We start from the raw sequence: 15442 nt of genomic DNA, 5'->3' as shown, positions 1-15442 counted from the left end.
ATACATCAACAGGCCTCCCATCCCTTTAAGTCCAAACAAAACATAAAAAGAACACCTATTCCCTTTTGGGAACGCTAACTACACTGTAGCTTTCACCCTCACTAGTTGGATGGCCAGCTAAGCTGGTTCCCACCACCAAAACATGCCCTGGCATAGGCAACAATGTATACAGTCTGCACACAATAATAAAACATTTTGCTTATCTTTTAGTCCATTGGAGCAGATGTCGCCGCTTCAGCACGGTCTCTCCTCCTTTCCTTCCTAGTGGAACTCAGCCCCACGTGAGCTCGGAGAAACTCTCCTCTGTAGGTCCACTGTCAAGGGCTGCACCAGCCTTACTTCTTTACCTGGAGAGCACGTCTCTGCCCCCCTCTCTGGGACAACAATCTCTCACTCTGTATCTCTCAGCATGTCTCTCTCACACATGGCAGCTATTTGTAGTCACTTCCTGAATATTAAAAACTCCATGAGCGATCAGGAGTTCAGCCTTCCTAATTAGGCATCAGCTGAACTAGCTACTTCTAAGGAGGATTAACTCTCAGAGAGCTGAAAAGGTCCCTTACTGCACTGTTCCAGCACCTAGAGAACAGTGATGGTATCACAATATATACACACACACACACAAACAAAAGAAAGTCCAGGGCACTCAGTGTGAAAACCGTGTGTGTGTGTGTATATATTATTGAGAATGTTAATGAAACTATCAGTTCTAGGGAAAAACCAGGCCCACCCCCCACCGCTGCCACTAGTGCCAGCTGCTGCTCTGACTGTTATTGCTGCAACTCCAGAGGTACAGTAGTACTGTAGGTAAATGCAGACCACAGTCAAAAATAGATAAATACAGGTTGTCAGGTGGAAACCACTAGACACATCTCTCCCTAGTCACATTATACATGGTATTTGTCACGTTGGACAATTATTACAGTATCATTACATTTATATTCAAATACTTTATTGATATTCACATGTGATTATTGAGCCCCATCTCCAACACAAAAAAATACCTGTTATTTGTTTGTTTTTTTTGCTGCAAAGCCCAGTACAGTATTAAGTAATCTGCAAAAGGCACATCCTTATTTTCACATTCAAAAACATTCATGAATTGCCAAACAAGATCTGGCATTATAGCACAAGACTCCAAAGAGCTGTTAAAACAGTCAGATGAAGGACAGGGAGAGTCACATGGACTTGATGTCTATAAGGAGCAGTGGGGTGGATTTGATGTTGATTCATCCATTTAAATAACACTTGTTGTGAATGAGGAGGATTATGATGAGGATGTTTCTAAAGTTGTGAAAGACTGGTGGTGGTAGCAGTTGTACTGGTTGTGGTGGGAGGTGATGAATGTGATAATGCTTCAGATGCAAGTGATCATTGTGAACGATTGTGAAAATACGGATTCAACCACAAGTAAAGTGAGAACTCAAAGCATTAATAACAAGAACCCTGTATATTCATTATTAGTAATCATAACCAAACATCAAGAATAAGGTTATCCACCGGATTCACTGCAGTGAGTTAAAGTATTAACAGGTCACAAATGTTCTCATGTACAGGGTATAAAGTTGAAATACTATGGATGTCTGAAAAACCCACCGGTGGGAAGATCAGATCCTAGTTTACTGATAATGTATAGAGAGTGAAGGCGGTGCACTGCGTTCAAAAAAACGGTAAATGGAGGCTGGCTCGCTAAAAAAACTTTGCTTTATTGGATCTGCTACAACATGCTAGCAAGCAGGAATCTTGAGAGGACCTCCGGCCTGCTCCTCACCAAGCTTGCCTCCGCCGCTCCTCCCGCCAAAGCTCTTCCCACCAGGCCTGCCTCTGCAATCGCTGCTCCTTGTCACAGGGTGCTCTCCATCAGTCAGGCTGCACCTCTTCTCTCCTCTTCTGCCTTAAAGTCCAGGAGCCAGGACTCCTTCATGACTACCTCCACTGCTGGAGCCCCCGATCTCCTTCTGCTGTCCTTCCGCTGAGCCATGCTGCTTTATCCGTGCTGCTCTGGAGTTGCTGCTGCTACTTCTCCCAGGTCTGGATACAAAGAGGTATGCAAATTCTCCTTCCAGCACTGATATAACTTAGCCCTTCCTTCCTCTTCCACCCTAAACTCCAACTTGCAACAATAGGCTCCCCCCACCCCACTCGTCAAGCAGCCATGTTTTCTTTTGCCCAGGGACTCTGGGCCTTGCTTTCTGTGCCAGCCTTCTTGTATGTGTAACTGTGTTTAACCCCCCTCCCCCCCCATCACATATCGGGCCCATTACTGGGTGTTTGTGGTGCATACCTGCTAGTTACAAGAGGGCTGAGTCATCCGCCGGTAACTTTGGGACACAGAAACAGGCTTCTGGTGTCCATACCCCACGTAATACTTAGCAGTGCAGCGCCTCCATCTGCCGTAGGCTCCAGGGATATGGAGGCGATCTCCCACGGTAGAACTGTAACTCTCCCCCCCAATTAGATCACACACCAGGCAGGAGGTATATTGCAAAACAGGAACGGGTTTATTACTACTCTTATTGCAGAAATACAGGTACTCTGCAGTCACCTGCTGGATCACAGTCTCTTCTCTCAGGTATCACCGGAGATAGTCCCTGGACAGTCACTACGGGCCTAGGGCACCCGCAGCCGTCCTATCTCTTCCCCACCTCCAGAAGTATATTGTCACTCTACTCCTCCCCGGAGGGAAGAGCACATGGGAAGGCCCCAATCTCAGGCTCCCAGTCGTGACCTGCCTTCCTCATGGGAAAGGACAACCAACTAACTTTAGGCGGTCCTGCCCTTAAGTACAGCCAGAGGGCGGGCATCCCGTTGGCCCAGCCACAACAGGATATGCCACCCCCTGCTGTCACTCAAGCGCAGCACCAAAGGATGAAGGGGAAAGCCCCATGATAACTACTGTCAAACCTGTGAACACCAGGGTTTACTGCCAGCCCATTGGGTAGATTTAGTAGCCAGGGGGTACCCTGCTACGTATGACATTGTTTTTTTAATATATACCTGATTTACAGGATGAGTACTGACTGAATGCAATTTAGTTTTTTCTTGGTTGCTTAAATAGGTTGGAAACAAAAAAAATTGAATTGGTTGCTTGCAAATTAAAACATAAATACTTAATATTTTGTCAATAAATTAATTTGGTTTATCATTTCCAATAATTAGTCTCATGAGAAGTCTGTGTATTGAATGTTGTAATGCTGGCAGGTAAACATAAATTCTTCCTGTTGAATGTGCCATAGCAAATGAAATGCACTGTGGCTCATATTAATTTGACTGTGTCTTAGATTGTTTCCTCGTGTAGGAAGGAGTCTTACTGCACAGCACCGCTTCGTATGTATGGGCCTTGTATGCCTTGGTAATATATTTGATTTTATATATAGGCAAGTATAAGCTTCTCTATCAACATCTTGTCGTTTTCTTAAGAGATATATACAGTACCTTAGCCTGTGCTGCACTGTGTTATATAGATAGAGGTGTAAGCTACATCTACATTTATGTATAATACTGTACATATATGTAGCCATGCCTAACAATGTCTACAGTCATCTCTCCTGCTGGCAGCAAAACCTGGTAAGTTACAGGAATGCCAGCAGTAATCATGGAGGTTTGCCCTCACACCCTGGTGAGGTGCCCTAGGTATGGATGGGAGTGGCTACATGTTCTGAGTCCACAGTTAGTGACATCAGAGATGTGCCGGCTTCCTGAGGTATATAAGGCACTGCACTGCCTAAAGTTAGTTGGTTGCTGCAGGTTGATGCTGCAAGGTGAAGGCGAAGCAGCAAGTTCTTATGTGCCCACTAGTCCAGTAACTAGTGGCACGTTTCAAATCCAGCCAGAGAAGGCCAACTGTGTCCAGGGACCTGGCACAGGGGTGATCTCCCTATGGGGAGAGGGGATCCCACTCCATTGGGAGGGCGTACCTTTTAAAGGGAGCACTGAGCAATGTGCGGCTGAAGCACTGACTGTGAGGGGCAGCTGGCCCATATCACCACGCACAATAAAGATGACTTGTTCAACGAGAACCCCATGGTGTGAGTCTGAAATTACTCTCCAGGGGCCATCACCACCAAGAAGGAGTTCCTCATCAGGACCATCTACCTGCGGACGCATAGATCCTGATGAGGTGGAGGCGCTGCACATGATATAGGTAGGACTTGCACCACTACCTCAGCTGCCTGTCTGGCGTGACATCCCCTAATACCATCATGCGGGAGACTCAGGAGTCCTGTTACCTACAGGTGCACCACCAGACACTAACATGTAATGAGGGCTGGATAGACCACAGGGGCCAATGAGAGATTGGGTGGGTCAGACCAGAGGGAACACCCGTTACATATATTTGCAAATCACTTTGTTTCACACATGCTCTTTGTATCAGCTGACGAGTATACAGTACGCCGGAGGCCATACAATTGTCTGGGGCTTAATAAATAAAACTGTGAAATACGTTTCTAAGACTAACATCTAATACTTATAACGTCCAAGAATATTTACTTTTTTGTTAAATTAACAAAAAATGTGAATTGTGCATTATATATTCCAACCCTCACTCTTATTGATCTCACTGTTCAAGAAGCATAACTCTGATTATAGCTTGCAAAACAGTGCTTAATGAGAAATCAGGAATGGCCAATGAGCCCAATGACACAGGACTGAAAACTGCATCAGGTAGCCTAAATTATGATTATTACACCACATATAGAAATAGGAATTACAAGCTCTGCTGCAACATCATTAATTTTTGTCACAGTTCACAAATACTTTGCCTTTGTTAGTAGTACATGCTTAATGTTTAGATAATTAAATAATACTGCACAGAACTAAAACACCATTTAACAGCATATCAAAAAATGCTCGATCAAAAACACACAATTGAACAAATATGGAGGACAACATTCACCATAAACAATTCTTTTTTTGATGCACTGAAACCAACCGAAATACAAAAAATTATATATATATATATATATATATATATATATATATATATATATATATATATATATATATATATATACTAATATACTAAGGAGGAATTTATCAACGCAAAGAAAAATGTTTTGGATCAGCTGCTCCATTTTTTGATCTCTCTTGCACCATATGTAAAAAGCTTGTTATTGAAGCTTAGTATATCTGGTGCTGATTGTTGTGCAGGGAGGTTAATGCGAACTGGCACATTTTTGTTCAGGTGCAAGATTGGCGCAAAGCTTGATACTGTACACCTAGAGTGTAAGCTCACATGAGCAGGGCCTTCATTTCCTTCTGTATCTGTTTGCGCACGTCTGTCCTTATTTGTATGGCATTCTGTTTATGTAATTGATGTCACTCTGTACCCCCACTGTACTGCGCGGCGGTATATGTTGGCACTTTACAAATAAACAATAATAAGTGGTAACTCCTATTGACATTCCCAAAATTGCAGCACTCGGGGCGAAACTGATATTGGATGCATTGATGGAAAGAAGTGCAAAGTAGAAATGTGTGGAACTTCAACTATTCAAAATCTAATGGAACAGCCTCTCAGCAGAAGAAATAGAGGCTAATATAGCAAATGATTTAAAAAGTAGCTTATAGCCAGACTTAAACATTTTAAATCTATACAGTATTATCCTGATGATGAAAAGAATTCAGTGATCAAATCTTGTCGGACGTTGCACAGTAACGTTTCACAGTAGACATAACAAGTGTGACAACCACAAGAGGTCCTCATCTGATAAAAATGTTATGCAATTATGTTCAAGCCATTAAGTATGTACTGTAGCTTTAATTTAATTTTACCATTACCTACATTTAGCATGATAGAAGAAAGGTCAGAACAGTAGATACTGTTTCTCACAGGTTTCAGACAGGTATGAAAGCAGCAGGAATCATAATACACTCCAGACTCAAGGTTAGGCCTGGGACATAGTTGTTTGCCGAGTGCGGAGGCGCGCTGAGGCTCAGGGAAAGCGGTGCTTTCCCTGGCCTTACACAGCGCGCCATCCATGGGCGTGTCAGGGGCGGGTCTGGGGGCGGGCCAGTGACGTCACGGAGCTGGGCGAACCGCTCACGTGACCGGCCCTGCGTTCCGGCAAGCAGGAAAATCTGAAGACTCGGTGAGACACACGCTTCCGCAAGCGTGCGGAAGCGTGCGCGAGCCCCTGCTAAAGCCGCTCTCATTGCAGTTGCAGGGGCTGTGCCGAGCAGCTGCACGGGTCAGCACGGGTCAGCATGGGTCAGCACATACGCGCTGACCATGGCCGAGGCTTTAGAGAAGGGTTAATGTAACGAAATTCGATTTGCTGGGGTTTTTTTGAGTTTTCACAAATATACACAAAATCTTGATTATTATAATGTTTGAATATTTATTTTATAAATATGCAAATATTTAAAAATATATACAGTATATATAAAAAATAGTGCTTAGATTACAGACAAGGGATTACAAGAACATACAATTACAGTAAATGCTGGACAGTGTCTTAAAATAAAAGGATAAAACAGAAATCCATATACAGTACGTCATAGGTTATCCCCCAGAAAGGTCACTGGTGTAGAAATATTCACGTATCTGATCCCAAACCCATCTCTGTTAAATCCTGATTTCATCACTCTAGGGAATGCACTATACACCTTTCTTCTCCCATTGAAAACCACATATGCCCACCCCTGTTGTAAACCAGCTAGTAGGTCGACGATTTTACGACAGAGAAAAAAAACTCCTTAAAAGCCGTTTAAGTTTATGCCTCAATATATAAACGCACTTATAACTTCCTTTCTCTAACACTTAAACACACGTGAGTCATATCAATAGATGCAGGCGATTATGACGATGTAACAAGATTAATTTGACCGTCTTGTTCCTAAATTTGAGTGACAAATGGATATCTGTGCTTGGCACCTCTTACCCATGTAGTGTGTGGTCTTATTGCACGCGTCTCCTTGCAATGATTCCCATTATGTACCTCTTAGTATTCAGCACAGATGACATCACATGATATTTTAATTTTGAATAAAGTCCTCCAACTAAGCAGTGATCTGTGTGTCACCTCTCTCTGGGATGTACAAGTGATCATTCAAGAGTGTTTAGTTTTCTTCGCGGCTGACAAACAGTATCTGGTTATCCTTTATGGTCCTCTAAACTACATATATTTCACTTTTATTATAGTCCCCTAATTAAGCACTCTTTAGAAGCTCTGCACAGACACAGGAAGAGTCTTGACCTATCATAAACCTAATATATTGTATTTTATTTTTTAAATCAAACTGTAGCTACCTTAACCCCTGAAGCACCAGATTGATTAAAATACTTAATATTCCCCACCATTTTTATTGCAACCACTAAACTTAACTATCACAGATAATTATTCCAGAAATAACAACCATTATTTATTTTCTTGCCAATGAGCCTGCAACTATTTTCAAAAGCAAAAGAGATCAAATCCTTACTGTGTAATTTAGTTTGTATTTTACTTACCACAGCATGATTAAGCCATGTTGGGATAACCTCATCAAGACCCTCAGGGTAAACCAGCTCTCTGTCGTATGAATACAATGCCCAAAAGGATAAAAATACAAACTGCAATAAAAGAAAATACGCTCTTCAGCAAAAACATCTCACTTATATGAATGTTCGACAATGACATGTCTAACATCCAATGCTAGACAACATATTATTTCAACTCCTTGCTTAATGCATGGACAATGGACTGAGAGCTTGCTCAATATCTCTGCAATACGACTGGCTTTTAAGGAAACACCCAATAACATTAAAACATAATTATCGTCAGGGATATTGAACATTAACAATGTAATAATATAACTGATATGCTATTTGTTATCCACATACTGTAGATTTATTTGTTTGACAGTCATTCCCCCTTTCTATAAATCACAGTCTATAATCCTTGACTTCTATCTGAGATAACAAGGAGCTTTCTCGACCAATCTATTGTGCTCACTTGAAGGGTTATATGTGTACGTGGCAATATTGAAAGGTAATAAATTAATTCCTAGTCTTAGATACTAAAGATCTTTTTCTAATTTATTGGCATTGTTGAACATGCTTAAGCACTAATTCTCAGTATTAAATATACAAGGTTTTGAAGAAGTGGTTCTCATTCACAAGTCAGGATATAAGTACAAATAATACTGTTGTCTATATTTAGCTAGACGCCGAGTCTTTTTCTTAGAGAGAAATATGTTACATTCTACAAAACGTAAACTTACTGTAGCCGCTGGAAAAGCCAAAACAGAAAAGAGAAGGTCTCTGCAGGAGACAATGCGCCTCACAAGTCTACTGCCTCTAATTGGTATCAGAAGATCCGTCAGAAAAGAAACACCATAGAAAAGAGTCTGTAAAACCTAAGCACATTTTATTGATTAGAATTTAGTGTGAAGAAGAGAATCATTATGATTAAGGACAATGTTATTGGAATTGCACAATTATTTACAGATGCATAAAAACTTGCTTATAGCTTTCAATGTCAAAGGTGCAGCTACACACTGAACTATATTTAATATATACTGTATTGAATTAATGACAGTGACAACTTGAAGCATCCGTCCCACTCCTCAGCATTTTTGTGAGCTTTATCCAACCCGGAAAGAGAAATTGAACTTGTAGAAGAATACTTGTCGAGAGTCCAACATGACTCCCTGGATCAAACTAAATACAGTAACCAATAAGAAACCCAAAATATTAAACGGAGAGAACGTCAGGGAAGTAACTCTCAATGTAATACTTCCTGGTAAAACATTTTATAAATAAATACATAAATGTTGGATAATTAATCTTGTTTCTTCATTAATTTACAGGCAATATTAAATAGTTGTATTTCTCTGCAACCGTATCCCGAAGCTGGGAGTCCTGCGGTTCAGTATTCATATCAAGTGAAGTTCAATACTAGTGGGTGGGGGTGTGGGGGCGGGACATAAAGCAGCACAAATATCTGCTTTAAATGCCTATCTCTGAGATATGCTGCTTTGAAGAGAAGTGAGACCAGGCACAGCTAACACTTGCTGTGATCAGATAAGCTGAATCCAAGTTCAAGAAAAGCAGTCTCTGCATGGTTTAATCTTCATGTTACTGGAGGAGGTTACTCAATCACATCTGACTATTTGATACATCGTTGGTATTTTAGTATTCCTTATACAGAAATATTTATCAGAAAAATAATATTTAAAGCGTCTATAGGCAGATGATGAATTGAACCACAGATAGCCACAACAGTGGAAAAACTATAAAAAAAATTAAATAACCGAAAATTAACCACTGATGATGTAAGAGCAAAAACGGAGCTGTGCATAAGGTAAGGGTGACAAACAAGGATAGCCACAAAGGGAAAAAACAGGCAGTGGAAGAGAAGGGATGAGGGAAAATAAAGAGGAAAACAAAATGGGAACAAAAATGGGAACAAAAATGCCAAGAATAGAGCTAAAAATGCTAAAACTAATAAAAAAAATCCCAAAAATAGAAATAGATGTATTGAAACTGTGAGCACAAGCTCCATTTACCTTCATCCCTGATGAAGTCGCAGTGCTAACACAGCAAGATTTGAGTATACTCTGATTCGTTTTTCCAAATGTTTATGCCGTCCACTAATGTTACTGCGTCTGTAGCCCTCCTTTGGAACTACTATTTCGCTAAATTGGTAATATGTGTGGGCTTATTCAGGTTTCTTCCCTTTCCATCATGTGATGTAGGATGATAGTGCCAGGGGAATAAATACTACCTGGTATGTCTTGTGACCGTTGATGTCACTATAGGGAGATAGAAGGGTATATATAGCTCCACCAAATGTTCTTGAAACAAGTTCTTCAGAGTTCTGACTGGGGTCCTCACTGTGAGTCCTGCAAATAGGTTTGTTTGTTCTTGTATAGCGCTCCTAGTTTTACGTAGCGCTTTACAGAGACATTTTGCAGACACAGTCCCTGCCCTGTGGATCTTACAATCTATGGGGATTTTTTGGTGCCTGAGGTACAGGGAGATAAAGTGACTTGCCCAAGGTCACAAGGAGCCGACACCGGGAATTAAACCAAGTTCCCCTGCTTCAAACTCAGTGCCAGTCAGTGTATTTACTCACTGAGCCACTCCTTGTGTATAGTGAAGTGTTCTGTCACCGTTTGTTGTTTTCAGTTAGGAAACGTTCCTTTTAAGTAAGTGCCAGTGGTAAGGAATAAGGATCCAAGATTGTTCTCTCTATTGTAAAGGAGGAAGCATGCTCGTGATAGGAGTTCTAATTCAGCAGCCTAAAGTGTATTCCTAATGAGGCCCTTCCGATATGGGGCATTACTAACTATGTAAGAGACTGACAATTCAGCCTTTACGACGGGTAACAAGTGTAAGTACCTCCCCACCATAAGAGTTTGAGCTACCAAGGGATAAAGTTCAGAGTATTATGTTTTGCCATGAGTTTCTGTCAAGTGAGATGTATGTCAATACCTGTGGAGCCTTTTAGACAGATGTCAAATAAAGCACCTTGTATGTTTTACAAAAGTTCCTGGTGCCCATCCGTCTGCGCTATTGTGCTTTATATCTTCTCTCTTCCGAGATTATCTGCACCCATCTGATCATCCACACATCATTTGCCACAGATTGTGATATGCTGGATTTAATTCACTGAATGTGAGTACATCCTTTGGAGGATTACCACAAATTTAGACACTGCAATATTACCCTATTACCCTACATTTTAGCGCTTCTTGTGTTTCTTCTTGCCCTCAGTGCCGTCCCCCGCTCCCTTTTTCTTGGAGACATTGTATTTTTGAAGAAACATTTGAAACTGTTTCTTACCTAAGGGTTGAGTGGAGCACCATATTTTAGCCTAAATTGGCCTATGTGAATTGTTAACACTCTTACTTGATCACTCACTGTGGGTAAGCATTGTATTCACTTATTAAGTTCAGTTATTAAATTTAAATAATCTCTGTGGCATGTGGTGAACACATTCATGAATATCAAGGTTATTGTTTATTTATATCACTTGGGTTTTGTTCTCCAACTTTGCAGGTTTATATTTTGTGGGGGCACCACCCTAAAACTTTTTTGGGCCCATCCTTTTTCTATCTGCTTATTCATGCCCAGCCCGCACTTACCCAGCACCCTGAAAAGGTATGAGACTGACCACTGCCACTGTACTACTGTATATAGTATATATAGTAGTAAAGTATATAGTAGTATAGTATATAGTAGAACTAATGTGGCTTCCTTTGGAGTTAGGTAAGGAGGATGACACTAATCAGATATCATTAGAAATGCAATTCTCCTCAATAGGGAATAAATTTGGGGGTTCAAATGCAAATTTGTTGCAATTTTACAGTTGAGACACTATATTTACTCCCTTTGCAAGCTTACATACCAACTGTTTCAAGTTTTTCAGACGGCTGAAACATCTTCCAGTCTAGAATGATAATGAATAACTGATTTTAGAATTGAACTCAGTAGGGAACCGTATTTTATCGGCTGAACTAAAAAAAAAAGACCCAGTTAAAAATGTTGCCTCGACCTTACTTTATTCCCTGAACTCTTTGCACATTTTCTTATTCTATAGTTACAAAAATGTATATAATGCAATCTGACCTTACTTCTCTGTTTCAGGGGCTATAGGAAGATGCATACGTTTTGGTTTGTCAATATACAGTCATGTGAAAAAGAAAGTACACCCTCTTTGAATTGCATGGTTATACATATCAGGACATAATAACAATCATCTGTTCCTTAGCAGGTCTTAAGATTAGGTAAATACAACCTCAGATGAACAACACATGACATATTACACTGTATCATGATTTATTTAACAAAAATAAAGTAAAGCCAAAATGGAGAAGCCATGCGTGAAAAACTAATTATACCTTATGATTCAATAGCTTGTAGAACCACCTTTAGCAGCAATAACTTGAAGTAATCGTTTTCTGTATGACTTTATCAGTCTCTCACATCGTTGTGGAGGAATTTTGGCCGACTCTTCTTTACAACGTTGCTTCAGTTCATTGAGGTTTGTGGGCATTTGTTTATGCACAGCTCTCTTAAGATCCAGCCACAGCATTTCGATCGGGTTGAGGTCTGGACTTTGACTGGGCCATTGCAACACCTTGATTCTTTTCTTTTTCAGCCATTCTGTTGTAGATTTGCTGGTGTGCTTGGGATCATTGTCCTGTTGCATGACCCAATTTCGGCCAAGCTTTAGCTGTTGGCAGATGGCCTCACATTTGACTCTAGAATACTTTGGTATACAGAGGACTTCATGGTCGACTCAATGACTGCAAGGTTCCCAGGTCCTCTTGCTGCAAAAACAAGCCCCAATCATCACCCCTCCACCATCGTGCTTGACAGTTGGTATGAGGTGTTTGTGCTGATATGCTGTGTTTGGTTTTTGCCAAACGTGGCGCTGTGCATTATGGCCAAACATCTCCACTTTGGTCTCATCTGTCCAAAGGACATTGTTCCAGAAGTCTTGTGGTTTGTTCAGATGCAACTTTGCAAACCTAAGCCGTGCTGCCATGTTCTTTTTAGAGAGAAGAGGCTTTATCCTGGCAACCCTTCCAAACAAACCATACATGTTCAGTCTTTTTCTAATTGTACTGTCATGAACTTTAACATTTAACATGCTAACTGAGACCTGTAGAGTCTGAGATGTAACTCTTGGTTATTTTGCAGTGTCTCTGAGCATTGCACGGTCTGACCTTGGGATGAATTTCCTGGGATGTCCACTCCTGGGAAGATTGGCAACTGTCTTGAATGTTTTCCACTTTTGAATAATCTTTCTCACTGTAGAATGATGGACTTTAAATTGTTTGGAAATGGCCTTATAACCCTTCCCAGATTGATGAGCAGCAACAATTGCTTCTCTAAGATCATTGCTGATGTCTTTCCTCCTTGGCATTGTATTAAGACAAACCTGAATGCTCTAGACCAGCAAACTGCTAAAACGTAGGCTTTTATAGAGGTGGTTACACTTGCTGATGATCAATTAATCAAGGGCATTTGATTAGCAGCACCTGTCTGCTACTTAGTACCTGAATTCCTATGGAAGCAGTAAGGGTGAACTTAGTTTTTCAAACATAGCTTCTCCATTTGCTTTATTTTTGATAAATAAATCATGACACGGTGTAATATGTCATGTGTTGTTGTTTATCTGAGGTTGTATTTACCTACTTTTTAGACCTGTTGAGGAACAGATGATTGTTATGTCCTGATATGTAAAACCATAGAATTCAAAGAGCGTGTACTTTCTTTTTCACATGACTGTATGAAGAGCTTCTTCCATAGCTCAACCATTTATAATATGCTGGCCATGGTATTTGGATATATGGGTAAATTGCAGGGATTCTCTAATATGACATTTACAGCTTGCTCCTCCTGCTGTCCAGTATATCTTTAATAAGACACTAATCAAAATATATCCTTCGACAATACAGTAGTTCAGCTGAACCAAGATGTTTTTATTTCTATTTTTACTGGTGAATGGTTTGATGCAATTGCAGACATGGATCTAACATCCTCAAAATATAAATGGGCGGGGTGGGGGGCGAGGGAGAGGTGGGACATCGGTCCCGGGTCCTGATAGAAGTCAGACTCCTATTGCCAGGCCGGGCCTCCTCCCTCATCCTGAATGGACCCACATTGCACCTGTGGCAGCTCTGTGCGCCCTTCTCCCTCTCAACAATCTCATCCCTGGTGCAGGTTGAGACTTCAGTCTCGGGGGAAATAACATCCGTTATTAATGTAGTAATTTAACATTATTTTCCCTGATTTAACGGAGCTTGGTGTATCCGGCCCTATGGAGGAAATCCAAATACCTTGTTGCATTGACATAATAAACTGCCCGCAAAAATTACAGTTTTAGAATCAAATCAGAAAGCTATTTATATTTACAGTGGAAACAATTAAAGTAAGAAACACAAAGATGAACTTACTGTATTATATATTAAAAATGTTTTTACCTATGCTTGCACCTTTAAGCAGTTTCATTAAGTTTGCAAATATCTTCATTTCCTTTCCTATTGTCTGATTGTGTTTGTTGTACTTATTGTATCATTTCCTATACTATACTGTCTCTTTTGTAAAGTGCTAAGTACATTGTTAGTACTATATAAATAAAGATATACATACATCTAAAAAGAAATACTGGAAAAAGTATCACAATAAATATACGGAGAAATAAAAAAGTTGATGTGTTGTATTTATATACATATTTATAATATACAGTACAGTATATTAAAGGATTTTTCAACATGTGAAGATATAAACATAGAAATATACATTTGCATATATAACCTTACATACAATCCAAAATACTTTTGGCATACGTGTATATATCTACTAACACACCCAGTTTTGCACTTTAAGAAATTATTCTCTAGATACAAAAATACTGTAATGGCTGTATATATAGATACACACATATATGTAACATATAGTATAGAATGTAATTTGATTCTTACCACATTGAGCACAGTCAAGTATTTGCACTGCCCACCATACAAGAACACTCCAACTGGCTGATCCTTTGCACTCACTGTAAAAAGTGAGTAGGTAAGAAAAAAATACCAGATAAAAATAGAGCTGTGATACATGATCAGAAAAGCGGTTGCCATGATCCAGCGATTCGATACAATATGCCCTAATTATCACTTTCCTGCCGTCTCTAGCAAACCCCTCAGCTGCTCTGTCGGTATTTGGCTTCTTGAAAAGATTGAGGGGCAGCTGGCTGTTGAAGAAAAAGCTTTGGAACAAACTGGTTCATCAGTGTTAGTTAGCATTATTCATGAAACTCTAGGTCATATGCAGGATTTAAAAGCATCAACCAAGATCATAGAAGATTATAGTTATGCAATGTAGTTTTGCACAAGGGTATCTTTGTTTGTTGCAGTCTCCTATGTGGAGAAGAACAAAGATCATTTTTGTGCTTTTGAGATGTTGGCCTTTCTCCACTTTCTGACTCTTTTACTTTTACTACTATGTTTAATGTGTATTACGTGAACAATAATGAATGTTTTCAATAAATATTACATGTTATTTGACTGACAATGTAGTATATACCGGGCTTTTTTATCCCCAGGGGAAACGGGGGGAGGGGGGGAACGCAGTTCCTGTACCTTTTTTCAGAAATTTGATAGCATTATTGTGATAATCTAAAATATATATACAGTATATATATATATATATATATATATATATATATATATATATATATATATATATATATATAAAAGTATACATTACCGCATAGCAGCAAAAAGGGAGACAGCACTCAGGTGAATGAAAATAAATGTATTAAATACAGCACATAACTCCAACGTTTCGATCCCACAGGGGGATCTTCCTCAGGCTAATGCACCACCCTGAGGAAGATCCCCCTGTGGGATCGAAACGTTGGAGTTATGTGCTGTATTTAATACATTTATTTTCATTCACCTGAGTGCTGTCTCCCTTTTTGCTGCTATGCGGTAATGTATACTTCTT

At 40.0% G+C, this 15442-nt stretch overlaps 1 protein-coding gene across 3 annotated transcripts in view; it reads right to left on the bottom strand.

Moving 5' to 3' along the window:
• Window positions 1–14719, bottom strand: part of ADTRP (androgen dependent TFPI regulating protein) — a 52928-nt gene extending 38209 nt beyond the window's left edge. For 2 of the 3 annotated variants that reach the window (XM_075585702.1, XM_075585704.1), the window contains exons 1-3: window positions 14422–14719; window positions 8206–8340; window positions 7454–7555 (exon numbers count right to left, since the gene is read on the bottom strand). In XM_075585702.1, the coding sequence (XP_075441817.1) occupies window positions 7454–7555; window positions 8206–8340; window positions 14422–14574 (390 nt within the window). In that variant the 5' untranslated portion in view covers window positions 14575–14719. The remainder of the gene's footprint in view (window positions 1–7453; window positions 7556–8205; window positions 8341–14421) is intronic. The other variant, XM_075585705.1, reaches the window with a different exon arrangement.
• Window positions 14720–15442: the final 723 nt, after the last annotated feature.

This window comes from Ascaphus truei, chromosome 2 (genome assembly GCF_040206685.1).
Source record: "Ascaphus truei isolate aAscTru1 chromosome 2, aAscTru1.hap1, whole genome shotgun sequence".
NCBI classification, from domain to species: Eukaryota; Metazoa; Chordata; class Amphibia; order Anura; family Ascaphidae; genus Ascaphus; species Ascaphus truei.
Note: the sequence above shows the minus strand (reverse complement) of the source record. Positions and strands in the feature narration are given on the sequence as shown.